Source organism: Telmatherina bonti (genome assembly GCF_933228915.1).
Source record: "Telmatherina bonti genome assembly, chromosome: 5".
NCBI lineage: Eukaryota > Metazoa > Chordata > Actinopteri > Atheriniformes > Telmatherinidae > Telmatherina > Telmatherina bonti.
In genome coordinates, this window is record NC_136623.1 from 24,243,659 (window position 1) to 24,271,140 (window position 27,482).

Consider the following 27,482-nt stretch of genomic DNA (forward strand, 5'->3'; position numbering starts at 1 on the left):
TAAATAGATCTCAGCCTCAAAATTGCTGCTAAACGTAGACTAAATATTTGAATTCTGTTGATCTGAATTACCTTAAATTTTATAAAGTGAGCTACTTAAAATCGGAATGTACTCATTTGTTTTGAAAGTTAAAATCTTTAAATCCTTGCTCTCTGCTTTGAATGAATCCAAAATTAAAACTAACAAACATTGAACTCCTGCGTCACGCTTAAAGAATTTGCATCCTTGTAATTGTTCTTGTACTAAATACTCATGAAAAATATGATTGGTAGTGTTTTTTAATCATAGATTAATATATGACATTCCATTTAAAAAGAATTGGTTTAATGTTTATAATGCAGTGTTTTTCAACCTTTTTTGTTCCAAGGCACACTTTTTTTTAAACTGAAAAATCACAATGTTTTTTTCTTTTTAAAAGTCCATATTATTAATATAAAGTCCATCTCATCAAAGCCTCTTGAATAGAGATCAGATAAACACAAGATAAAGGAATTTTATTCTCTTTTACTAGAACCTGTTTGGATGAACACAGAGCTGCTTTTTAGACTAATTAGGTGAAATTGGAAAATTTCTCAGGGCACACCTGATAATCTCTCACGGCACACTAGTGTGCCACGGCACAGTGGTTGAACAACACTGTTATAATGCACTGATTCTCTATCTGCATTATCCAGCAGCAAACACAAGAAATGACAGAAATAAAAGATTGACCATTTATTTTTTCAGAAGTTGTCTTAGTTGTGGATTCTTTTAGTCCATGTTGGATGAAGTGACTTCAGTTCCATTTAGTTGGAGGACATGGTGTTGCGAATCCAGGTGTTGTAGTTGCAAACCTTGGCGTAAACTCCAGGCTTGTTCCTCTGGGCACAGCCGTAACCCCAGGACACAATACCCTGCAGCTGACCGTTGCACACCACGGGGCCACCAGAGTCACCCTGACAGAGAAAAACACAGATGAAAACCACAAGTTGTCCTGAAGTTTGATCTGTCTGCTTTAGGAAGCAGCAGCTTTACCTGGCAGGAGTCCTTGCCTCCCTCCAAGTATCCTGCACAGAACATGTTGGAGGTGATCTGTCCAGGGTAGGAGGATTTGCAACTGCTGTCACTCAGGATGGGAGCGTCCAGGCACATGAGGCGATCAGGGTAGTTGCCTGGAAAAGAAAAAAAAATCCTGTAAATATCTCTCCCACCTCATCATGTATTAATATCATTCCCTTTCACTTGTGATTTCAGTGTGTCACTGACTTCCAGTGCTGCTGGTGTTTCCCCATCCAGAGATCAGACAGCGGGAGCCAGCGCTGGTACAGCTGGAGGGCAGGGACACGGTGCGGACGTAGCTGTTCAGGCTGGCGGGCTTGCTCAGCTTGATCAGCATGATGTCATTGTCCAGGTTGTAGCTGCTGTAGTGAGGGTGACGGATGACCTTTGCAGAGTCAATGAACTGCTCAGTGCCCTCATTGACAGCAATGTTGTGCTCACCAAGACGCACCTGGATACGGCTGCAGAGAGAGACATCAGGGTAAACACCTGATCTGCTGTCAGAAGGATCATGAAATCTGCATCTTTAGTTCAAAGTATGTATGTGTTGGCCAAAGGGGCCAGTCAGCAAATGTGTATTTCTTTAATAGAGTTGACTGCATCTTACATCAACTTTATCTAATGCCCAGTCACTTGACTTACGACTTGTAGCAGTGAGCAGCAGACACCACCCAGGTGCTGGAGATTAGGGAGCCCCCACAGAAGTGGTAGCCAGAGTTCAGAGACACCTGGTAGGGCACGGAGTTCTTCCTGCACTCATAGCCTCCAACAATCTTGTCATCCTCAATGGGAGCAGCATCTATTTGAGTTAAAATTTTTCAATATAATAATATTCAACAGCTTCTCATTAAATGGACTGTTGTACACACAGTAAGGTATTGTACTTACACGCCACTGCAAAGAGAGCCAGAAGAATGAGAGCCTTCATGGTGGTTTCTGTCCTGCACCTCAGTGACTGCTGCTCAGTTCTGCTACAGCTCTTTTAAACCCACCATGTCCCTCTGCTATCTGATTGCCCAAGGCCACTGATGTCCATTTTTACCTTTAGCTGTTAGGCAACGTGTGTAAAAACACATCTGGAAAACACGAGTCAACATACTGACGATATGTTGTTTAACTAAATGCCTGTGAAGTTTAGGTGCATACTTATAAACACGGCAGGTCCGATTTCATGTTTTAGTATCGTCTTCTACCTTGATTTATTGTACCTAATTCTTTAGTTAAAAATGTCTGCATCAGAAGTCTTCTGATTGGATTAAACATACTCTACTTGTTTACATAAGATAAATAATAAACACTTTATATTGTTACCTGAAGGAAATGCAAAGGACAATATTTCTAAATATCTGAGAGCTGAATCTAAAGAGATGATGGGTTACAAAAGAGCATTTTGAGCCTAAGTACACGAGTTTTACTAAATGATATTTAAAAAAGTATAAATGTAATCATTTGAAACAGTTTCGAACTTAAACCATGGAAATGTTGTGGAGGGAGCTGAAATGATAAGGTCATGCGATGAAACCATTCACCCTGCTGGAGTTGAAGTTGTTTTCCACTAAGGAATGGTCTTGTATTCCTCCAAGCTGATGTGTTGGACTGGTATTCACAAATACAGTGAATTTGTTGCTGGAAATGCCTCAATGCAATTATTAGAGCTAAAAGACGCAGAAAACAGTGATCATGGCTACTGATCACAGATATGTAATTAAATGAGGAAATGATCAAAAATCTTTGTTTTGTTTGTTTTTATTTCTTTATTCAGTGTAATAAAACTAAATAAAACATAACAGAAATACAGAAAGGAAAATGGAAAACCAAATGACTGTAGGAAGAAGGTTATAAAGCGCATACTTATTAGTAAAAATATTAAAAACAGAACTAACTTTAAATAAAGAATAAATTAACAACATCACCGCCACTCATAATAAAAGCAACTTATGAACTAAAATACTATCATCCATAGCAAAATCTTTATAATTCCGACTGTCATGATAATTCCTTGCCCTGTGATGGACTGGTGATCTGTCCAGGGTGTACCCTGCATCTCACCCAATGATTGCTGGGTCAGGCTCCAGCTTCCCCGCGACCCTTAATTGGACTAAGATTTTCGGAAGATGAATGAATGATAATTCATTATTTTGTCATTTTTATGTTTTCAAAGATTTCAAAGCAGACCTTGTTTTTATTAAATCAGAACGACTGATCCACAGTTTGACAACAGACACAAGATAGGCTATGAATGTTCATTTATGTTTGTCTAGACCTTAAATTTGCCAAACATTCGATTTCCTCTGAGTTCATAACACTTTTCCTTCTTTTCAAACAGCCTCTGGATACAAAATGGCATTTGGTTTATTAACCTTACACATCATGTACATTGTGTTGTACTTTACGAGATATCCAAATTTCACTGTGTAACTGAATACAGTGAATTTATTGGTTCCCAATACTTTGTTTTTACAAACTATATGTAAGCCTTCTTTTGCTTAAAAACAAACTAAACTAGTGTTTGTATGATAAGCATTTACCTGAATCCCCACATATGTAATATATAGAAGAATCCATTTGTTATATAAAATGTGGAGTGAAAAAGTCCTTTATTTTGCACAGGATTGCAGTAGATTTCAACTACATTCTTGGCGTCCATCGCATCCTCATGAATGAATCTGACTTTTTGTTGTCTGTGTGGCTAAGGACACAGATTTCCTTTTTTAGTGCATTTTTTGTGGTCAGTAATTTATTCAAAAATGCATTGTGTCCTAGAGGTCCCGCAGACTGATGTCTTAAAACTAGTGATGAACACTTAGTTTATGCACACTGTTAAATAAGGGGTTTGTTGAAGGTCAATTAACAATCAAATTATGTTGCTCTTCATATCTAAATGTTGCATCACATACAGAAAACCCCTTAACTCATAAAGTATTATCTGTATTTGTTTATAACTTTATATCTTCTTCCAGTCAGACATTTCTTTTCCTGTCTGTAGCCTGTTTGACTCCTAATTCATGAACCAATGACAAAACAGAAAAAGTGTGTCTGAAGTTTTTAAACTACTTGTTTAATAACAGTTTACTTGGAGTTATGATTACTGGAACCATGTCCAGGGTCTACCCTGTCTCCTGGGGTTGGCTCCCACCTTACCACTACCGGTATTGGGAGATATAGGTATGGCCAATGAATGAATGGATGATTGACGTTAGAAATTATGTTTATGACGTTGCAATTACTGACACACAACCAATGTGTGTTTCAAATACAGCTTGACTCTGTTCTTAATGTCTGTGTTGTCAATGGGATGAATAATTGGTCTTCAATATTAATCTGGATTGTTTGGTATACATATAATAATGTAAAAGATGATAGGTCTTATTCTGTAATAACACAACTCTGTAATCCTAATGTAAAATCATGAGTATATCTTCTTTTTTTTTTTTAAATTATATTCTTTCTTAAGCACAATTAATGTTTTTATTCTTTTCATTTTTAAATTACCTTAAATGTTGGAAATTTCCTGATTTAAGCAACTTTATATCAGGATGTACTCATTTGTTTATAAAGGTAAAATCCAGCAGTTATTTTTTTCTCTGTTTTGAATTATTTCAATCATAAGACAAACAAATGTTGAACTCCTACGTCACACACAATTTGCATCCTTGTAATTTCTTTTGTACTAAATACTTATGAAATTTATATGATTGTTAGTGTTTTGTTTATCAAAGATTATTATTTATTTTTACATAATTCTTTTTTTTTTTTTAAATGGTTTTATGTTTATAATGCATTGATTCTCTGAGTATCTGCATTATCCAGCAGCAAACACAAGAAATGACAGAAATAAAAGATTGACCATTTATTTTTTCAGAAGTTGTCTTAGTTGTGGATTCTTTTAGTCCATGTTGGATGAAGTGACTTCAGTTCCATTTAGTTGGAGGACATGGTGTTGCGAATCCAGGTGTTGTAGTTGCAAACCTTGGCGTAAACTCCAGGCTTGTTCCTCTGGGCACAGCCGTAACCCCAGGACACAATACCCTGCAGCTGACCGTTGCACACCACGGGGCCACCAGAGTCACCCTGACAGAGAAAAACACAGATGAAAACCACAAGTTGTCCTGAAGTTTGATCTGTCTGCTTTAGGAAGCAGCAGCTTTACCTGGCAGGAGTCCTTGCCTCCCTCCAAGTATCCTGCACAGAACATGTTGGAGGTGATCTGTCCAGGGTAGGAGGATTTGCAACTGCTGTCACTCAGGATGGGAGCGTCCAGGCACATGAGGCGATCAGGGTAGTTGCCTGGAAAAGAAAAAAAAATCCTGTAAATATCTCTCCCACCTCATCATGTATTAATATCATTCCCTTTCACTTGTGATTTCAGTGTGTCACTGACTTCCAGTGCTGCTGGTGTTTCCCCATCCAGAGATCAGACAGCGGGAGCCAGCGCTGGTACAGCTGGAGGGCAGGGACACGGTGCGGACGTAGCTGTTCAGGCTGGCGGGCTTGCTCAGCTTGATCAGCATGATGTCATTGTCCAGGTTGTAGCTGCTGTAGTGAGGGTGACGGATGACCTTTGCAGAGTCAATGAACTGCTCAGTGCCCTCATTGACAGCAATGTTGTGCTCACCAAGACGCACCTGGATACGGCTGCAGAGAGAGACATCAGGGTAAACACCTGATCTGCTGTCAGAAGGATCATGAAATCTGCATCTTTAGTTCAAAGTATGTATGTGTTGGCCAAAGGGGCCAGTCAGCAAATGTGTATTTCTTTAATAGAGTTGACTGCATCTTACATCAACTTTATCTAATGCCCAGTCACTTGACTTACGACTTGTAGCAGTGAGCAGCAGACACCACCCAGGTGCTGGAGATTAGGGAGCCCCCACAGAAGTGGTAGCCAGAGTTCAGAGACACCTGGTAGGGCACGGAGTTCTTCCTGCACTCATAGCCTCCAACAATCTTGTCATCCTCAATGGGAGCAGCATCTGCAATGCAAAGTTCCACACCTTTGACCTTATCTTCAAATCATCTCGATATGAAGAAATTCTCCACAGAAACTTACATGCTGCAGCAAAAAGGGCCAATAGAATGAAATACTTCATGACTGTGTCCTCTTCTGAACAAGTCCACGCACAAGTGGAGTAGATAAAGAGGCTTTATATAGAGGTAAACTACCTATCTATGCACATTTTTATCTCATACATTCTCTCAGGATTTTTCCACGCATCTTGCATCATGATTAAATATTATCCTACGTGGGAAACAGCAGCATGGTGTGAGATAAAAGCACAAGAAAATTCTAAATCACTCTTTTGTGACTCTAGTCTCTCTTACTAGAGACCAAATGTCTTAGTGGGACAACTTTTATAAATGAAAGTTAAACAAAAGAGAAGAGAAGAATATATTAGGCAAATAGGGGAAAAGAAAAAAAACTCCAATTCAGTTTTGTTTCTTTTTTTGTTTGTTTGTTTTTTGTTTGGCTATTTGTCTTTTGTTTTTTTTTTATTTTTAGTATTTATCTGTGCTGCTGCAGTCAGGCAAATGTACCTCTTGAATAACTAAAAGATCATTATGTTTTATGTTTGCACTCATATTGGTTGGGCTATATTTACACGTTTCAAATTTATTTCCTTTTCCTTCCTTTTGTATGCATCAGCATCATTCTCTCTTTAAAGCAGTAGCTGTAATAAGATCCATCATCAATAAAAATATTTTTTCATTCCTGTAGTGACAGTAAGACTAAGTGCCTTTAACAAATAACTAAAACGTTTGAAAAGCTTTACAGATGGCTGTATGCAGTGTTTGTGACAGGCAGGTTCAGAGTAATTATAAAGTCACTGTAACAGAACAACATCAGCTGTCAATAAACTAATCGCGTACAGATCTACTTTCTACTGATTGGTCCTGAATGCGCCACGTAAGTGACGTCAACTCAAAGCGACTGTCCACGGTTTGTGTCTCGGCGGCTGAGCTAACAGCTGCACCAGCCGTGTTTTGGTTTGGTTTTGCCTCCCATGTGGAGCTGTCTGGAGGTAAGACAGTCTGCAAGGTCATCTTTTTAACCGCGTATGTTGTTTTCTCGCTGACAGCTCTGAGAAAGCTTCTGCTTCACCTGGGGCTGTGGTAGCCTGATAGCTAACAAGTAGCTCCATTTCAAGAGCAGCACCTAATGTATGCGGAATGCGCAACCATTGCGGATGTGGTGCAGAAAAAAATGCGCATCGATGCGACATAGTGCTCAAGTCAACATCACGTAGAAAGCCTAAAATGTGTATTGTAATGCACGTTGTGATGGTTAGACATGGTATTAAGCATTGGTTTGTTTTGTTTGTATTTCAGCTTTGGAGGCGACTGTCAGCCTGGATGATGCATCTCGATGCACAACAAGCAGACGTGTATACCTGACTGTCAGCCTGCTCCAGGAGGTTTAATATAGTTTATATGGGCTTTTGATAGCATATGATTGTAAATGAAAATGGGGGACTTTTAATTAAGTAGCTGGAGCGTGCCATTGAAGTCTCTTCATAAAAAAAATACAGACTATTATTATGTTTTTAATCTCTCAACAACAATGTCCAATATATTTTGAATAATATTACATATGTATATATTTTTAAACGGTATTTAAGGGGTAAGTTTATATGTTTCATAGAGGGGAAAAAAGTCACTCTTTAATGTTTATGGCAGCCATAGCAGCAGCATCTTTATGATCCTGCATTATGCTGAGGGTTTATAATGGCTTAAGTTGTGAAACTTTGCACTTATGTTCATGGGGCAGAAGCTGTCAGTAACAGAATTGACCCGCCAGTCAGTTCTCCTGTAAATCAGGTCTGATCCATGACTGAGTACTACGAGGAGGGGGGGCTGCTGTATGAGCAATCACCTCCCATGCACATCAAAGTGGAGTCTCCGGAGGGACCCTTTGGAGGGGGAGCCTCAGAAAATGGCTTCCCCAGGGATGACGATGACTCAGATGGTAGCTGTGACCAGAACAGCTCATTACCAGGAGGACTCCCCTTCAACGTGGTAGTGGTGCACCCAAACATCATGGCACCGGGCATGTCGTCGGACGACCTTTTATCCATTGAACAAAGTAAGCCTAAAAGAAATTTGGGTCCTTGTTCAAAACTTTGTGGGATTCAACAGTTCTGTGGATATTTTTCTTTTTTTTTTTTTTAATTGTTTTTAGATGTCTGAAATTTTTTCTAAGTTGTCCTAATGTATGTTATTTATTCTGTTTCTTTTTAACCCCCACAATGTGGCACTTTGGTCAACATTGTTGTTTTTTAAATGCCTTATAAATAAAGTTGTATTGTATATTTGGGAGCTTATGCATAGCCTTTATCTACTCATAGGACATTTATGTATGTAGCTACAAAATAGTGATTTAGGGGAAAGAGAATAATGTTGCCATAATTGATACAGTTAAAGTACCAACTATTCTCTTGCTTTTCTCTTTTCAGACAGAGCAATGTCAGCTGCACTGGCTGCTGGCGGAGCAGGAAAAAGAAAGAGTCGTTTCAGTGGAGCAGAACTTGAGGTGTTGGTGTCAGAAGTCACTCGGTGTGAGGGAGAACTCTTCGGACCCGCAGGGAGGCTACGGAGGCGAGAGAGGGAGCGCATTTGGGCAGGAATCCTAGAAAGGGTCAATGCTGTATCTAGAGTCCCACGCACTCTTCGAGAGGTAAAGAAGCGCTGGGACGATTTAAAGAGACGCAATGGTGGCAGGCTGGCAGATGCTCGCCATCGCAGTTGCTACCTGCCATCCAGCAGAGGGGCATCAATGCTTGGACATCCCTCTCACCCAAGCCCTAGGCTTCATCAAGCCCGACAAAAGCAAAACACAAGACCAAAACCCAGTTTTCCATGCTTCCCTGACTCTGACACAGGTAACATCAATGTGTGAGAGAAGTAATCTTTTGCTCAAAGATATATTAATTTTGGGGGGAAAAAAATCAACTTTTTTATCTACTTTACACAGGTGTAATGGTGGATGGATCAGAGAGGGATGGTTTGGAGAAAGATGATGAGAATCCCGAACGTGAGAGAGATGTTGGAGAACCTGACTGTGAGCCAGTAGAGAACAGTATGGAAGACAAACTGGGATTAGGACTTGGTTTAGGAATAGGACCACCCCCTCCGTCAGAACGATGGCTGCCTCCTTCCCCCCTCTATAGTGCTCCATTCCTCAATGGCAGCCCTCAACCCAGCAGTCCTCAGCCATCACTTGGAACGCAAGGTCCTCTTGAAGCTCCCCCACGCAGCTCTTGGCTTGAAGATGAGCTTCGGGGATTGGGAGAAGCTGCACTTCAGCTGGGAAATCGAGTAGAAAAGAGTCTCCGGGAGTTTGGCGAAAGTTTCAGACAGGACATGAGAACCCTTGTGGCTTCGCAAGAGGCATTAGCCATCAGTCTTCAACAAAACAATGTCCTCTTGCAAAGGCTTTTGGGAGTGCTCGAGACCCAACAACAACCACAGCCACAGCAACATCGTGTGCAACAAGCCCACCCGTCACAAACACCTCAGCAGCACTTACAACTACAGCCTATTCAGCAGCTACAGCACACAGAACCACATCAGCTACAACAACAGCAGGCTGAAACCCCTCAACAGTCACATGTTGGACAGCAACGGTCCCAACAGCACCAAACTCATCTACAGCAGCAACCTCAGGCCATTCAGCACTCCAGTAATCACTCAGCTCTAGCACTAGCTCCTTCACCATCATCCCCATCATCCCCAGATATACCTGGCACTTTTCCCTCTGAGCCAACCACCGGGACAAATGGAAATATTCAGAGGCCACGGCGAGGGAGAGCTGTAGACCACAGGCGCAGAAGAAAGCGCTGAGGAGAATGTATTCATAAAAAACTGTTTAAAGTGCGTATTTGATGTTTTTAAAATGTGACCTGACACAAAGCTCTTTTTTTTAAAAATCTCAAAGTACTTATAATTTATAGCTATAGCAGTTTTCCTTCCTTCTCTATATGTGTTATCCATTTCACAGTTAGGTTTGTATTTAAGGACTGAAGCAGGTGAGTGAACTATGTGCAAGTTCATAGGTGGCCTTAACATTATATTAGTTTATCATATATATATGTACATACTTTTGTCCTTGAAAACTTTATGGAAATTGCTGATCTATGGAACGACAGCTTCGTTCATCAATCTTTCAGTACCCAGAGGAATGACAATGTAGATGCAAATCTCTAATATGCACGTGTCTGCATGATTTGCAGCGGAGCAAATCATGATCCTTTCTCTAGTTCCATACCAGCTCAGTTCTACGGCTAAGCTAACCACATCGTTATAAAGTATCTGTAACCTGCAGTTGTTATATTATAGTTACGCCAATATCGTAATTACCTGCTAATGTTTGCTTGTGTTTTTGTTTTATTCTTAATTCGGGGAGTATTTTTATGCCTTTCACAAATAGAAACAGGGAGGGCTGTGGGAATGACATGCCCCTTAGCCTCACCGCTCAGGGGCATCCGTGCCCCTCGCCATTTGGTCATCAAATCCCCTCGCGCCTGTGCTGTTTTAAAGATTTCATAATGCTTGTCCAAATTTTGGTTGGACTATAAAGTTAGGCTCTGTTTTTGTCAGTGCATTTTGGAAGTTTTATTTTTTTAAGTTATGAGTTTTGGAAGATATGTCAGACAAATGAAAAAAAACTGAATTGATGTTTATGGTTAAATTTAAACTGTAGGGCAGGGGTGACCAGGTCTGGTCCTTGGGATCTACTATCCAGCAACTAGTATATGCAGCACATCTTAATCAAATGAGTGGCTTGTTGCCAGGTCTCTGTGGAGCTGAATGGCATGCTGATGAGGGTATTCAGCTGGTTGTGTTGGAGAATGGATGCATCTAAACGTTGGGAGGATAGTAGATTTGGAGGACTGGACCTGGCATCCCTGCTGTAGGGGGCTATTGATTAATCTTGCATGCAGTATTATGGATGTGTTTGTAAATAGTTGCAAAGCAGCAGCATATGGTCATCTATGTAGATTTGCACAAATTATATTTTGTAGATAGCCATTGTTCTGATGAAATGTAACTAAACTTAATAAAAGACACCCATGAACTGCAAATGAACCCAGCTGATCATTTCTGGATTTGTTGCAGGATTTTTTTTTTTTAAAAGTTTGCACTTTTGCAGAATAATGTGAACTGTTAGTGTAGAAAGTCTGTGTTGAATGAATTAAGTTGTGAAGGAGTTTGGTGTGTATGGCAATAAAACCAGCAAAGGAAAGTGGAAATGTATTACTTAAAGCTTCAAAATATCTCATCTGAAATAATGAATCACATCTGGCTCAGTGATGATCCGCTTTATTGTGAAGGTTTCCACCGGAAACGTAATTCCTGGCTCGTCTGATCCCTGAGTGCTGTGGACAAGGGGGTGCATGGGTGAAACATGGCCGCCGTAGACCCACCGGAGTCTCCAAAACGACAGAAAAGCCCTGCGGAGGAGGTGGAAACATCTGGGGAAAAGGCCTTGGCGGTGGAGTCGGGATGCAGCACAGACCAGAAAGAAGAACCAACATGTGATAAAAGCAGGAGTAGTCCAGAGAAGGAGCACAGAGACGATGTTGGCAGCAACGGAGGTTGTGTTGCCAGCCATTCTGAGGTTAATGTCGAGTCCGGTGCCGGAGCAGACAAAACGACATGCAATTCACCGGAGGAGCTAAAGATGGCCGAGGCCTCTGGCAGCGAGAAGCAGGCTTTCGACTGGTCAGAGGCTGAAGAAGACGTGGAGACGCCGATAAGAAACACGGAGAAAAATGATAAGTGTGGTATGCTAACATTGTTGATATAATTTACCGTTAGCTTTAGCCTACAGGCTAACCTGAGCTGCAGCTCTCACCGCGGGTTCCCTACAAACCAACAAAAATAACAATAACAAAATCTAACTGGCAGCATATATGTGTATTATCCGCTCTTGCAAGGGGTAGCTTTGTTATTAGCTTGCAGTAAATCACTGTATAATAGTTTACAGCTTATTACTGTGATGTTTTTCTCTTTCCTTAGACTATAAAGGCGTTGCTGAGGCTGCTGAAGAGGAGAAGAAGGACAAGCATGTTGACAACAACATCACTACAGATGCAGAGGAGACTAATGAGGGGGGAAAGTCGCATGGTGATGAGAAAAGTGCAGAGAAGCCACCAGCTGCAGATCTGACAGAAGCTGATGGCATGGAGGAGATTGTTGAGGATGAAGAGGAGGTGGACCGAGTTGAAGATGCTGATCCAACAGCTAAACAGAAAAGGTGCCGTTTAGTGTGTAAGGAATGTGGGAAGAGGTTCAACCGCCGCGAGACGTTCAACCTTCACCGCCACTTTCACGCACACGAGGATGAGCTCACGCCCCTCACCTGTAAAAAATGCGGCCTTACCTTCCAGCACCGCAGCAGCCTCATCAAACACAGAAATGAACACAAAGAGAGGGAGGAACGGCTTTTGAATCTAAAGAAGGAGGTGCAAACTAAGGAAGAGGGTAGATTTCAGTGTGCCGAATGTCGGTGCATCTTTTCTGCGGTTGGTAGGCTAAGGGACCACAGCTGCAGTAATACAGTAGAAAAGCCTTACCACTGCCCCCTGTGCCGCCAAGAATTCCAGTTTAAAGTATCTGTCACTAAGCACATGATGTCTCATTCCCAGGAGAGCATCTTCACCTGCCAAGAGTGTAACCAAACTTTTCCAAACACCGCAGCCCTGCACTTACACCAGAGATGTCACACTGCTCTCAAACCCTATGAGTGCCCAGAGTGTGGCATGGTTTTCAAACACTACTCCGTCATGGAAGACCACCGTCGCAAGCACACAGACAACAGCCGCTCTCATCTGTGCAACATCTGTGGAAAAACGTTCAAGTACAGCAGCCTCCTCCATCAGCACCAGTATCTGCACACAGGCCAGAAGCCCTTCCGATGCCATGAATGTGGCAAAACATTTGCTTTTGCACAGAACATGAAGGCACACTGCCGTCAACATAGGCTGGGTGAAACTAACTCTACCAGTGAGCCCCCCACTAAACAGGCCCCTGCATCTGGACATGATGTGGTTAAAAAAGCGGGGAAAGAGAACACACAACAGAGTGAGGAACCAAAACGCATATTCAGCTGCCCTCTTTGTCCCGAGACCTTCTCTGTACCAGCCAAGCTGAGAGCCCACATGCTTATTCATGAGGCAGAGTATGAAAAGCTGGATAGGACTCCTCGACCCACGAAGGAGGTGAACAAGTACTGGGAAAAAGGACACATTTGCCCACACTGTCCTAGTATTTATCGCGATGAGTCTAGTTTAAAAGTACACTTATTAAGCGTCCACAAGACAACCACACAATATTTAGAAAAGTTGGCAGAACCGCCTCAACAGCAGTTTACTCCAATAGCTAATGACAATGTGCAGGGGAAGTGGAAGAATGAAAACTTAAGTATTAAGTCGTATAAGTGTTCGGAGTGTGGTAAAACATTCCGCCATCGCTCTGTGTTAGAGCTGCATATGCGCATACATTCCAAGGACAAGCCTTACCAGTGTAAAGTGTGTGGCAAGGGCTTTAGATTCAGCAGCTACCTGCAGCAACATCTCATCATCCACACCGGCAAGAAGCCATATAAATGTTCTGATTGTGGGAAGGAATTTGCCTTTCTGCAGAACATGAGAACGCATCAAAAGCTGCACCAGGAAAAGCCGTTCCGCTGCACCAGCTGCCGCAAAGGCTACAGCGACGAAACCCAGCTGCAGCAGCATATGTTGTCGCACAATGGTGACAAACCTCATAAGTGTAACCTGTGTGACAAGAGCTTTGGCTTAGCATATTTGTTACGTGATCACATGAACACACACACAGGGGAAAGGCCTCACCGCTGTGATGAGTGTCACAAAACCTTTTCTTGGTTTAGCAGCCTGTTAGTTCACCAGAAGATCCACACTCGTAAGAAACAGCATTCCATCCAGTACAATTCCCTCCCTGTAGGAGCTAGGATGAGAGGCAGAGGTAAGAGAGGGGGGAGGTTAGTGTGGAGCTGGTCTAGACCTTTGGGGGTTACAGGGATGGTGAGTCATCAGCAGCCTATGTATCCCCTCTCTCCATTAAGAGAAGCGGATTTGCACAGAAGAGTACCACAACCGCCGTCTTCCATGCTCCCGAATCGCATCGATTCACAGAGCAGGCAGCAGAAGGAGCCGTGGCTGGCTGAGTCCCATCCTCAGCCGGTGCAATGGAAGGTGGATGGCGGCGAGGTGATGCCCGTCCCATCTACACAGCAACAACACAGAGCTCCGCAGCAGGCGCAGTTTGACAGTCCAACGCCGGCAGGGCTGCAACAACACCATCAGAGGAGTCCAGGCTGGGCAGATATCCCTCTGTTAACTCAGTCAGGCCCCACTTCAGCTCCAAGCTCAGATGCACACTTGAAAGAGGGGGGCTCTTCTGTTGTCAGCTCCCACCAGATGAACGTGCCAAAAAAATCCAGCCCTTCATCGGTGACTGAGATGGCGCAGCACAGGCAACACAAGCCTCCCACTTGGAGCAGCAACTCCACATCCACAGCGCAAGCTTCCACAAGCTCTGTGCAGCACGACTTCTCCGTTCCTTCCTCGTACATGGATGGAGCAGCACTGTGGAGCATCAGGCCTGCGCCGTTAGCAAACTCCCAAAGCTCTCCGAACAAGCTGGGGAAAGAGCTTCAGCTGCCTAGGTGGGCCGGTGCCCCAGTGTCATCACAGAAGGAGCCGTCCACGCCTCCCAAGAAAGAGGACAGGGTGTGGGACGTGAGCACTTCTCAAGTTTTGTCTTCGACTGTTATGCAGCCAGAGAAGCTGTGGAATGGCTGTGAGCCACAAAAGCCGTGGGCTTCAGGCTTAACAGGTGTGTCCACCGCGGCTCAAATAGACCAAAGCAGTGCTATGCCAATTTCAACTCCTGTTTCTCATGGGGTCGGTAACACCTTGTGGGATATTCAAGCACCTCCAGGGATTCCAAAGACTATAAACTCGACTGAGAAATTATTAAATAACCAAGATTTTCAGCTGCAGCAAAAACAGGTGTCAGCCGGCTGGGGCAGTGTCCAGGCGGCAACGCAGAAAGTTCCCATCTCCATCCAATATGAGCCTCATCGTTTTGGTCAGGGGTTGGGAACGACAGTATGGGGCTTCCAAAATAGTCCTGTGGGTCCTCAGTCACTGCTCTCTGGGCAGTTAAAACCAGGCAGTGGACAGGAGCTGCAGCAGCAACCAATGGTAACAGGCACTCAAATAATTATAAATCAGCCTTCTCCTTTTTTCTCGCCTCCACTTGCTCCGCTCCCTCCTCTTGCTTTGCCTGGCCCTCACCCTCTTCACTCAGTCGCAGTTGGTGCACTTCCAAGACCTCCACACCCAAATATTTTTTTCACACCACAGGCAGTCATGAACGAGAGGACACACATGCCACAGACCCTGCCCCTACCTCAACTTGCCCCGCAGACTGAACCTCACAAACTTGGATCCCGATTGCCTTTTGCCCCAGAACGGCTTCTCCAATGCATGATATGTGGGTGCTCTCTTACTCGAGAGCTGGATCTACAAATGCATTACTTGCAACATGCACAAGGGGAGATATGACATTTCTATAGTAGTAACAAAACCATTATGTTTTCATCATTTTTACTCTGTGGAACCTCATTTGTGTGACACTGTTGTGCGGATGTACTAGCTGAGTGGATGGGCATTAAACATAAAAAGATAAACATGAAACCTGATTTAGTTTGCACTTTTGATTTTAAGACTTTGAGCTTCAAATATGACTGTTCAGTGTGTTTCAAAATGGAGGGTGTACACACGTTCCGTTAAACGGGTTTCACTATCTTTTGAGTGCGTTTAAGCTTTGGGATGGGGTGCAGATTAATGAGGTTCTACAGGTTATGTCTCATTTATTGCCAATAACATTTAGATTTAGAAAATATTAGTACTTTTATAGTTTTGTTCATATGTCTTGAACCATTTGTACCGTGTTTCTTTATGTACAGTATACTGTGTGCCTTTATATGAGTACAGTCTGCATGTCTGCTGTCTTGGTATTCTAGGCCCTAGTTTGTGCTTGAGGTAGACTCAACAATGTGACCTTACTTCCAGAAAAGCAGAACAATTATTTCAAAGATAATGTAAAGACATGTAAGGTTTTGCTTTCAGAGAGGTGATGGAGGTTGCTGTGCTCACAAATTACATTTGTCAGAACATAGAAAAGCTGTCCACATACAATGATAATTCTGTTAGAAAGCACTTGTACTCAGAGGACCATGGGCTGGGTCCTGATATCTCACCAGAAACACTTTCATCTTGGTTATTTGGTCAAACCAACAGTATCTGTAAACAAAGTATAACTTGAAGGTCCATTCACAATACAAGTTTTCTGTAAATTGTAATTCTTGGATTATTATTTGAAACTGAAAGATTGGGCACCATTATATAATTAATAACACTGTTAAGTAGTGAGTTTTGTAATAAACTAAAGTTGAACATATATGATGTTTTGTCATTGTTTTTTTTTTTTTTTTAAGGTAATACAAACATGAATGTTATACTCCATTTGTTCCTGTAAGAATCCCTCACCGGAATGACCATTTAGGTTTGCAATTTGTCTTTCATGTCACCAAGTCAAGTTTTGAGTTCTGAAATGTGTTTTTGTGCATAATATAGAATTTCTTATCTGTAGATTTAGCTAATTACAAAATATATTTTTTTCACTTTTATAAATCTGTACAGTTGACTAGCCTTCCTAGCCCTATTCAAGACTGAAAACTTTTAACACTGATGTACAACTACACAATAACACTTTTACTTTGTAAAAATGCAAATGAATATACCTTCTTCTGTGAATCCACCATTACAAAAATCCTGCCCTACCTTTATCCATTGTTTTGGCATGGACAAATTTTCCCATGGTATCTAAATATTGATTTAAATAAATAGATTTTAAAAACAGCCTTTTTATTTCAAGTTTGCATGGTGCACTATTTCACATAGAACTTAATTCAAGGTTAAAATCTGGATATTCCTGTTATGCAGATATGAAAATGTAGAAGAAACTCAATACAGTTATTATTGGAAATGTTTTCTCTTTAAGTCTAAAAAAGAGGATTTTTTTATTGCAAAATGTAATAAATTACAATGAGTGGACTAAATAAGGTAGTGGAAATTGGAAAATGAATACATTTTAAACTCACAGGACAGGAAAAACATGGTAGGTGGACTAGGACATGGGTGACATTCAAAAGCATGATGGTGGCAAAATAGCATTAGATTTGAGCACACAGGATTCAAGAAGGCATTTGAATTATGTTATCACCTTGCAAAATAATTTGAGACTAATCAGCTAGAGTCTGTCCAACATGTAGATCAATAGAACAGATGGTGAAGAGATGAAGAAAAGCATTTTCAGAGGTGACATTTCTCTACTTCATGTGTAAATATTCTTCCTATAGAACCACTGCAGCAAAACAATAGTGAGAGTTTATGAGAATGTAGTTTTGTATCCTCTTTGTTATCAGTTTCTGCCCCTCTGCAGTAGACGGCGGTAAGTTGACTGACAATAAAACAAAAGAATATAAGAAGACTTAGTCGAAGAAGAAGAGTTGCCGGGGCGGGAACTGTTATATTGCGCATGTGTGAAACAGCTGGTTGTTTTGTTCATCAATACTCGCATTCATTAAGTGGAGTATGCTGCATTATTGCGTGGCATTTAAGTAGTTCGTTGCATTTGTAAATGGTCACGTCGTCTTTACGTCTGAGCGGACTGCGCAGTAGTTTGAAAAAAGCCTGTTTGGCGTTGTTTAGCTAGTGAGAAAGAGCTAGCCCAGAGCTAACAGTAGGAAGCAACCACGCCAAGATGGACGAATCTGCTGCAGCATCGACCAGAGAAGACAGCGCTGAAAACAAACCCTGCAGTGCTGACAGAGCACCCCAAAACAACGCCGATACATCAGCTAAAGACACATCTAACAGTAAGTATCCAATAATACACGGCGATTTAGTCCAGTCAGTCAGTCATCGCGTCGATTTTCACGTGTATCCTTATACAAGTTTTATCCAGAAAACACGAGCAGACCTATGGCTTGCATAAAACATGCAAACTCTGAAAACAAATCCGCAAAAGCAGAATTGAACGTCATAAACGTCATTCCTATCTTTGGCCATTAAGAACAATGGGCATGAGGTGTTAAGTTAATACAGCGCCTCTTTTGTCAGATACAACCGGGTTATCTGCATGAGTTAATTACAACCTGTTAATTTTAAGGTTGGAATTTTAACGCGTTAATTGTGATTGATAAGAAACATTATTTTTAAAAAATGTATGCATTTAATCGCAAAACGTTTGTCGGTGCACAATTTTCCTGTACTAAACTGATGCACGCAGTAGACGTCCTAAAACTCAGGCATTATGTGTATATGTATGTATGTATGTGTGTGTGTGTGTGTGTGTGTGTGTGTGTGTGTGTGTGTATTTATATATATATATATATATATATAAATATATATATATATATATATATATATATAAATATTTCTGTTGTTATCAGAGACTTTTTGGGGAGTAGTTTACAACGTAGCTCCTCGCACGTCCAAAATAACACACGAGAGCCTTTACTGTTGAATTCCTGCTGTCAGAGCAGAAGGTGATCACTTTTGCTGCATAACCAGACTGAAGTTGCTATGAATTGATCCTGCTCTGGTTTACTATTGGGTATTAATACTTCTTAATGAATAGTATGGATGAAAACATTTTAAAAGTGAAAATTATTGTCACGTTGTATATTTTTGATTTAGTCATCAACTAATAGCCATTAAAAAAAAAAAAAAAGTTGCTTCTGGGGCAAATATTGTGATGCGATTAAAATGCAATTGTTTATATCCAGTTCAAAACCTGTTATAAAATAGTTTGTTTTCTGTAATTGAGTCCTACCCCTACTTTAATTTACTGTTTTATATAATTTTAAAAAAGCGACAAACAAGGAATGAGCTCATGTTCTGATGTAGCACAAATAACCCACAGTTAAAAAAGTATCAAAAGTATAGTCATATTAAATGATGTAAGCAACACAAACTCAAACAGTGTAGACACAAAAAACTAACCTGCAATTTTCATCCATTTTAAATCTTCTTTTTTGCTTGAAACCTGAAGTTTGCCAAACTTCAGTTTTCAGTACTGAATTATAGTGATTTTACTGGATGTCTTTCAGAGGTAAAGCTTGCTGTCAGTTATATCTTTGTATTTTTGACTCACACAGTTATGCGTTATCTTGTCATTTCTTTAATTATTATGTGATCATTCAGTACCTGATTCAGTAGCTGGTCATTCTTGACTTCTTGGTTTGTTTTGATTCTTGGTTTGTTGGTTGGGGAAAACCATTTTAAAATTTTTGCTTTGAAACAGGAAAAACGGTCATTTAGCTTTAGCTGCTCATATCACGTGTATGAAAACTTGTCTCTTATATATTTCTTCTTTTTTTTTTTTAAAGAAAAAAAGGGCTATCAGGTGCTTTTTAAAGATCATATCAAACTTTCTTTGAAGTTGTTGCCCTGTCCTCATCTTGCTGGTATCGACCCAGACTAAAGTGGGATATAACATGAGCTATTTTGATATGAATGAAACGTATACATTTGGCTCTGTTTTGCCGCTTATTAACATCAGTTTTCATTTTTTGTTTTTTCTAAATGGGATTATATTTTACTTTTTTTTTTTGTTTTATGTAGAAATTCTGTTGTATTCTGTAAATTAATTTTATTTTCAATAAAAGATGCTTTGCACCTGTGTTTTTGATCAGTTTTTATTCTTTCTATCCTTTTCTGAAAGCAGGAGTGGCTTTGACCTCCTATTTTCCCATTTCTATTTCTAGGGGATGGGGTTTTCTGCTGTCAACATTGTGGAGAAACCTTCAGAGAGGAGGCAGCCTTACTGGAGCATCATCATCAGCACCAGCAACAAAACATTTATCTAGGCAACCAGACCGATAGTTTACATGATGCTGAAAAGAACAGTGAAAAAGCCTATTTCTGTGCTTTCTGTTCACTCTCTTTCCTTGATATGAGTGAACTCCACTTGCATATGAAGAACCATGATCAGATCTCCCTGAAGGAGTTGGATGTTGCGATGAATGCTGGAGAAACAAAGCAGCATAGTTATGAATGTCCAGACTGTGGGAAATCTTACGTTGTGATTGGACACTTTCTCAACCACCAGCGCTCCCACAGACAACCCTCAAAATCAGTTTTTCATGACCTGGAACATTTGAAAAAGAAATCATTTCAGTGCGAATCTTGCGGAAGGAATTATTCTCGCGCTTCAGCCCTTGATGCTCATCGACGCTGCCATGAAGAAAAGTTGGTAAAGTCCAGAAACAGAAATTCAGGAGATGCGTTTCAGATTGGAGAGTCCGAGGTGGAGATGAAGCCCAGTGAAGCTCAGACAGAGGATGCTTCTGAAAACCTTCACAAATGCTCATGTGGTAAAGCTTTTTCTACAACGTCACGACTGAAAACCCATCAGCGATTCAGCCGCAACAACCAGTGTTCCTCAGAAGAGATGAAACAAAAACCAAAGAAGAGTTCCAATGAATTCTACTGCAGCGAGTGTAAAAAGGCTTTCAGTGGTCATATTGCCCTCTTTAATCATCAGAGGTGGCATGCTAATCACTCTGATGATTCAGCAAAAAGGTTTCCATGTGAGGAATGTGGAAAAGTTTTTATGACTCTCACATTCTACTACAAGCATCAGCGCACAGCTCACAGTGATGAGACGCCTGCAAAGTCTTTCCTTCATCAAGTGTGTCAGCTTCAGAAAAGGGCATTTGAATGTAAAGATTGTGGGCTGAAGTTTTCCAGGGCGTCGGCACTTAATTCTCATCAACTGCAGCACACTGATGTTTTCAGAGAAACGGAGAAGGAAGCCACGATTCGTTCCTCGCTGTCATCACACAACAAAATACCAGAAAGTAGGACTGGGCATGTGGAGTCTTTAACAGAAGAAAACCTGCAACCTGGAAGTTTTCTTGCATGTGATACAGCTGAAGAATCACACATTGGTGAGACTGATGAAGACATGGAAAGCTATGAGCCTGGGGACTTTAATGTGCAGGTGATCAGTGCCAGTGAATCTGAAGAGGAGGCAGACCAAGAGGGGAATCCTGATCTTGAGCTGTTGTGTGAATCGGACCAGGAAGTAAGAGATGATGGCGACACTGTGTCAAAACCAGAGATGGACTTGAAAATCGTCCAGATTGACTTTGAGCAAATTGATGAGTCTGCACTGTCAGTAACAGACGCCGAGAACGAAACGGCTGAGGGACGTTATGATTGTTCAGACTGCTATCGCTGGTTTTCTAGTCCTTCGTCGTTACGTGTTCACAGAATGTGGCATGACGTGCATAAGAGAAGACGACAGGCTCGAGGTCAGTCAGTGGCAGCTTATACATGTCAAACATGTGGCCATGAAGCTAGTAGCTATGATGCATACTGCAACCACGTACAAAGCCACATTGATCAAAACTCAAGCAATGTGTTGAATCACGATGAGGGCTTGGAGATGAAAAATTTAACATGCCATGAGTGTGGTGAAAGTTTTTCTCATTTGTCTGCTTTGGTCTCCCATCAGTTGCAGCATCCCAAAAGAAAACAATTTCAGTGTCTAGATTGCACAGTGTCTTATTCGCATGCATCCAGCTTGTTTAACCATATGAAAACATGCAGCGCGCAAAAAAGTGAGCATACTTTTGTCACTAAAAAGGAGTACAATCCAAAGAAAACCCTTCTAGGTCCAAAGATCTATCATTGTGAGCAGTGTGGAAAGGGTTTTTGGTCTTTAGGGGCTTACTCGCACCACAAGCAAAATCAGACTGAGTGTGTAGATTTGAGGCTAAGAAAAGGCATCCCAGGATCTTTTACCTCCGTTAATGGACGTTCGCGCTCCGGCATCAAGGTTGCATGTCCAGTATGTGGCAGAAAGTTCCGCCACAAAGGCATCATGGCGTTGCATATGCGCAAACATGAAAATGGAAATCACAAATGTGAACTTTGCCATCGATCTTTCCGCCTTTTCTCCAGCCTCCTCAGACATCAAGTTGTGCACAGTGACCAGTTACTCCCACCACCCATCAAGTCTTTTCAGCATCAGATGGAGCAGCTGAAAAAGAACACATACAGCTGTCCCGACTGTGGGAAGCTATTTTCACGGGCCAAAGCGTTGCAGTTTCATATGAAGAGCCATGGTTACGAGACGGGATACACTCCATCATCCACGACTGCACTGGAGACTCTGCAGTGTGCAACATGCCTTGCACATTTCAGTAACAAGGGCTCTCTGAGGGCTCATCAGAAGCTTTGTGTTAAAAGAGAGAGCCAAGTAGCCATGAAGACAAACCGACCTGAAAATAACGAAGCTGCTGTGGAGTGCTCTGACCAGCTTAAGGCACAAACTGATGCAAGCGGTGAGCTGAAGATGGACGGACATACAGACGTGGGAAATGTAAAAGATCACTGCTCAGCTGATTCAAAATACAAATGCAATATGTGTGACAGAAGCTTTTCAGTGGTTGGAGCTTTGAATTTTCACAAAAGAGTACATGCTGAAGATGAAACAACGAAATCTAGCTTGGCCGTTTCTCTGATGTTTAAGAAATCTAAAAAAGAAGAGCCAAGTAAAGGGCTGTTTCACTGTTCGGAGTGCGGGAGGCGATTCACAACCAACTCGGCCCTGGGCTCCCACAAGCGATGGCACAGAGAAAAGAAGTGTTCACGATCTTCGCTAAAAGACGATGACTCAAAACCTGTAAGCCACAAGGCTGAAGATGGACCTTTCCAGTGCAACAAATGTGGCAAGCAATTTTTCAACCATCGCGTTCTGCAGCGCCATCAGATCTTCAACCTTCAGTGTCAAACCAGAACAGAGCCAGATTCAAGCAGAAGTGCAGAAAACGGCACTCCAAACCAGTTTCCATGTATAGAGTCTGACAAGACAGTTGAGCAGGGTTCACTTCCGGTCTCTAATTTAGAGGATCAGCACATTAAAACTGTCGAGTCTCCAGACCATCATGAAAACAAGCTGTTGGCGCACATCCCAGAAAGAGGAGATGTGACTTGCAGTCAAAGCAAATCACTGACAGCAATGCTGAAACCAAAAGCTCACCGTTGCCCTCTCTGCTCCATGACTTTTGCAAAAGCAAGAGGTCTGCGTGCTCATAAGTGGCAAGCCCACTCAAAGAGCACAAACAACAAAGATAAGCTTCCCCTGAATGCAAAAAAGGAGCCGATAGACTCAAACCAAGAACTCAAGATGACAGAAAATTTGGGACCAGTAAACAATAGTTCTGTAGGCAGTGGAAAGAAGAAAATCAGATCGGAGTCACATCCTGTGAAAACTTTTGACTGTGGGAATCAGTCCAGCTCTGCAGGTGACCACCCTGACCATAAAAAAGTTTGCTTGGAAGTAAAACAGGAGCCTAAACTGGAGATCCAAGCATCCACAGCAGAGATTCCCTCCCCTCTCGGCCGTCTGTCGGAGCACTCGGTCAAATGCCTCTACAAGTGTGGGAAGTGTGGGAAAGCTTTTCAAACAGAGGAACAGTTGGAAACGCACAAGCTCAAGGCAAAGACCCGGCCATACTGCTGCGCTCTGTGCTGCCACGGCTTTTGGACAGAGAATCAACTACAGCAGCACCTCGCCTGGCACGACGAAGTGCGCTGCCGTCTACCAAATGAGGTGCGTTTCAGGCTCAGCGCTGCTATGAACTCAAATCCTCAAAAACCTGACAACAGAAAGTCTCTCCCACCTTTTACCACGAAGCAACCTACGCTTTTGCCAAGCAGCCAGACACAAAGTGGCCATAAGTGTCAGCATTGTGGCAAAATCTTTCCGTCGTCATCTGCATTACAAAAACACAAAACTCAGCAGTGTAACGACAGCGGCTCTTACCATTGCTCCATTTGCCCCAGGACCTTCAGTCAAATACAAGACCTTATTGATCATCACTTGGAATGTTTCAGTGACGATAAAAGCCAGAGCACAGCCTCTGCTGCTGTCTCATAGGAGGCGACGGCGGCCTTACTTTGAATGTGGAACTACTTTTCCTCAAGAGACTGATTTGCACCAGCGTCATACATCATATTGAAAATGCCCGTAAAGTGTTAAAAAAAAAAAAAGGAAAAAAAAAGGACCTGTAGAATGTGGATTTCTGTTTCTTTCTGAGACCAAATGTGTTAAGCTAAAATGTTCTTTCTTTTTCCTCAGGCTTCCCTTTACACTGAACTAGCACATCTGTATTGTGACAATATAACCTCTGTTATAATAGTAGGTTGTTATAAAGAAATATTGAGGTTTTTTTTTTTTGTTTGTTTTTTTTTTAAAACAGGCCTGTTGCGAATGTCAGCTGAACCTTACTAATCCTTTTGAGGTCCCTTAAGTATTGAAATTTGTATAAAATAGATGTATAAAAAGTATTGATTTATGCCTGTCCTCATCGGTTTAAACTAAAAGAAATTAGATGAGTTGTTTATGCACTGCAAAGTTTATGAAGATGTTAAAATGATGCTGAACCCCAGCTATGTAAAAATCTTGCTGCTGTTCTTTTTAATACTGGAAATGTATCAGAACTAAAGTACTTAAACATGTCTTACAAAAAGTTAGAAGCAGCTAAAACTGGTAGACAGAAGCTCTTGGTACTATTAATTACTTCTGCAAAATGTAACACTTAAGTAATTGTAAGCTGTGTATGATATGTTTTCCATTATTTTGTTTCTCGTGTTATTTTTTTCCCTGGTGTATAAACTAAAAAGTGTTTCTGTAGGATAGCTGTTAAGTTTTCCTTTGTTAATTTATAGATATTCTTCTTTATGACCAGTACACTTTGTGACTTCTTGTTAAACTTGCTGTTAGGAAGATTTAAAGAAGATAAAGTTCTTAAAAACGTGATTTACTGGGTCATGTCGTTGATTTACTGTCAGTTCAAGGCAAGTTTTTTTCAAGGTGTTTATGGATTAATGCATTTTGGGATTTTTAAAAAATGTATTTATTTACTTTTTTCTTCGGGTAACATGTTGACTTGCATATTATAATGTAATATAACCACTTCCGATTGACTTAATATCACTTTTTACACAAGAGCTGCCAGTAGTAGAGACCGTTACTAATCACTATGAAAGGGACTAACTTATTTTTATTAAAATGACTGAATCATTATTGTGATAAACCTTCAAGAACAAACACCAAAACTTGAAGGAATTAAACAATTTTTAGAAGAATCGTTCTGGTTTGGCAGCATTGCCATGATTAATATTATAGATCTAATTAAAATATTTAACAGTCAGCTTATTGATAAACTTTGATAAAAGATACTTCAAGCTTCAGTTTTCAGGAACAGGGTTTGTTATTTGGGGAGATTAACATGTTCAGATGTTAAAATCTACTTTTGGTTGAGCAAAGTGAAAAGTCAGTGAAAGCATCATCTTTATCTTCTGTCATCCTTTACACATAAGTCTCTGGATCAACAGAAAATCAAGTTGCAGATTTGTTTGGTGTTGAACACAGTTTAAATACTAGAATAACCTTAAAGACATCTTCACAGCTTCCGTACCATTATCATGAGATCTATACAGAAAACAGCATCTTCTCAATCGGCTTTTTCAAATTATTCTTAAAAAGGGTTTAATAAAAAATGCGGGTTATTTTGGTGCAGGATATCTTTTACTTCTTAACAAGTGAAGATTTCTCTGCTATTGTGAAATGCTCACTTTCCACACAAGTTGTAGATATCAGTAATATTCAGGCTTCTTGGTTCTGTTCTGTTCCAAAATTTCAGATGCAATTAAACACATCAGCCAGTTGGACAGCAACATAAAATATGCTTACATATGTATAAATGCCTCCTAAAAGTCAATAAATTGAAAGAAATTGCTTTTAAAATATCTTCTTCTTTCCTTTTTAGTAAAGAAATGCAGCGTTGCATGTAAGGATTGTGGACTGATCTTTACAAACTCAGACGCCTACAAGACTCACCTGCACCAGCATGCCCTGGAGGAGGAGGAAGGTCAGATGGGAGACAGCGGGACTCCTGGGGCAGGTATCATTTCTGCGAGCAAAGATGTAGGACAAAACAAAAATAAAAACAAAAGTGGAGTTGGAGATGAGTGTGACATGACTAATACACCATCAGAGCTACTTCAAGATTCTGCTTTTCCCACACCTGCGCTTCAAAAATTTTACACCTGTCGAGTCTGTGGGAAGATTTATACATATCTGGTTTCGTTCAAAAAACACCAAAAGCTGCATGAAGCCCAACCTCCTCCAGAAAAACCTCCAATTCAGAGTGACCAAAACTTGCGCAAGTATGAGTGTCCAGACTGCGGGATGTCGTTTATCAGGCGAACACGTCTGATTGGTCATCTGAGAGTTCACAGGTCACATAGACGACACAATTCAACTCCACCCAAGTGTGACCTGTGTAACAAATACTTCACATCTGCGAAGAAATGGATGGCTCACCTTGAACTTCATAACCAGAAGCGTTTTTGGTGTTTAAGCTGTGCTCGAGGCTTTGAAGATGATGTGTCACTTGATAAACATCTGCAAAGTCACAGCCTGAGGCAACATAAGCCAAACACCAGTGAAAAGAGCCTCCGTGCAGCAAAACGGCGCCTGGGTCTACCAAATAAAATCTCCAGGGCAAAGTCTCACCAGTGCACATTCTGTGGGAAGAGCTTCTGTTATTTAAGAAAATTGATTGCACACAAAAGAAAACATTTCAGAGGTAAATTGGGGCTGTACCGTAAGTCTCTAGGGATTGATGAGAAAGAAGGAAGTGTTCAAACAAATGTCCTTTCCACCAGTGTAAGTCATGACCCAGAGGTTAATGCAAACATGGAGGCACTTTTAAGACAGACAGAAACCATGCCAGAAAATGAGGATCAGGGTCCACTTGAACAGATTGATTTTGTACACAGTGAGGAAAACTCTGAGGAGTCGGACTGCGGAGAGCCTGTGCATTGCTTCAAGCTTCCTGAATTGCTGAGCTGGCTTGATCCTTCCAGTGATCAGAAATCAGAAATTGTGCAGTCCCAAATGGTATTGGAGGTGGATGAGAGTAAGCCAAACAAACACAGAGAGCACAAGTATTGGGAATGGGAGTGTATTGAATGTGATATGGGCTTCGATGAAATGGCCATGCTGCATTTACATTATGTGAAACATGCAACAGGGGAGGTACCGTTACCACAAGATGACACAGAGTAATGAAGCATGGAAAGAACTTTTAGAATTAGCCTTTGTGCAGCTGAATAAAAATCATGTCAATTAATGAATTTTTATCATACCTTTATGTTTTTTTTCTTTGAATTATTTTTTTTTTTCAAGTGTTACAGTACATGTTTGATTTTAGCCATCATAAAGCTAACCTCAACACTCAATGACAGCCCATGTTCATACCATGTTTT

At 41.2% G+C, this 27,482-nt stretch overlaps 5 protein-coding genes across 5 annotated transcripts; 3 read left to right on the forward strand and 2 right to left on the reverse strand.

Annotated features, from left to right (window-relative positions):
* Positions 1 to 785: 785 nt before the first annotated feature.
* Positions 786 to 1,966, reverse strand: LOC306755871 (trypsin-3; the record flags this gene model as incomplete). The annotated part of the gene is made up of 5 exons (XM_079240434.1): positions 786 to 935; positions 1,015 to 1,151; positions 1,246 to 1,499; positions 1,681 to 1,837; positions 1,927 to 1,966. 5 exons carry the CDS (start codon positions 1,964 to 1,966, stop codon positions 786 to 788), a joined length of 738 nt encoding a protein of 245 aa, XP_079096560.1.
* A 2,993-nt stretch (positions 1,967 to 4,959) lies between these two features.
* Positions 4,960 to 6,128, reverse strand: LOC306756222 (trypsin-3-like; the record flags this gene model as incomplete). Its single annotated transcript, XM_079240916.1, has 5 exons — positions 4,960 to 5,109; positions 5,189 to 5,325; positions 5,420 to 5,673; positions 5,855 to 6,011; positions 6,089 to 6,128. 5 exons carry the CDS (start codon positions 6,126 to 6,128, stop codon positions 4,960 to 4,962), a joined length of 738 nt encoding a protein of 245 aa, XP_079097042.1.
* Positions 6,129 to 6,957: 829 nt separating this feature from the next.
* Positions 6,958 to 11,034, forward strand: LOC306756100 (uncharacterized protein). Its single transcript, XM_079240757.1, has 4 exons — positions 6,958 to 7,058; positions 7,366 to 8,119; positions 8,490 to 8,915; positions 9,008 to 11,034. Exons 2-4 carry the CDS (start codon positions 7,864 to 7,866, stop codon positions 9,874 to 9,876), a joined length of 1,551 nt encoding a protein of 516 aa, XP_079096883.1. The 5' UTR covers positions 6,958 to 7,058; positions 7,366 to 7,863; the 3' UTR covers positions 9,877 to 11,034.
* A 406-nt stretch (positions 11,035 to 11,440) lies between these two features.
* LOC306756398 (uncharacterized protein) lies at positions 11,441 to 16,518 on the forward strand (the record flags this gene model as incomplete). Its single annotated transcript, XM_079241126.1, has 2 exons — positions 11,441 to 11,819; positions 12,055 to 16,518. 2 exons carry the CDS (start codon positions 11,441 to 11,443, stop codon positions 15,627 to 15,629), a joined length of 3,954 nt encoding a protein of 1,317 aa, XP_079097252.1. The 3' UTR covers positions 15,630 to 16,518.
* Positions 16,519 to 17,742: 1,224 nt separating this feature from the next.
* Positions 17,743 to 26,635, forward strand: LOC306756399 (uncharacterized protein; the record flags this gene model as incomplete). Its single annotated transcript, XM_079241127.1, is given in 6 exon segments — positions 17,743 to 18,007; positions 19,901 to 24,079; positions 24,082 to 24,102; positions 24,105 to 24,149; positions 25,979 to 26,113; positions 26,574 to 26,635. Coding segments are annotated over 6 exon segments (4,557 nt in total). The 5' UTR covers positions 17,743 to 17,892.
* Positions 26,636 to 27,482: the final 847 nt, after the last annotated feature.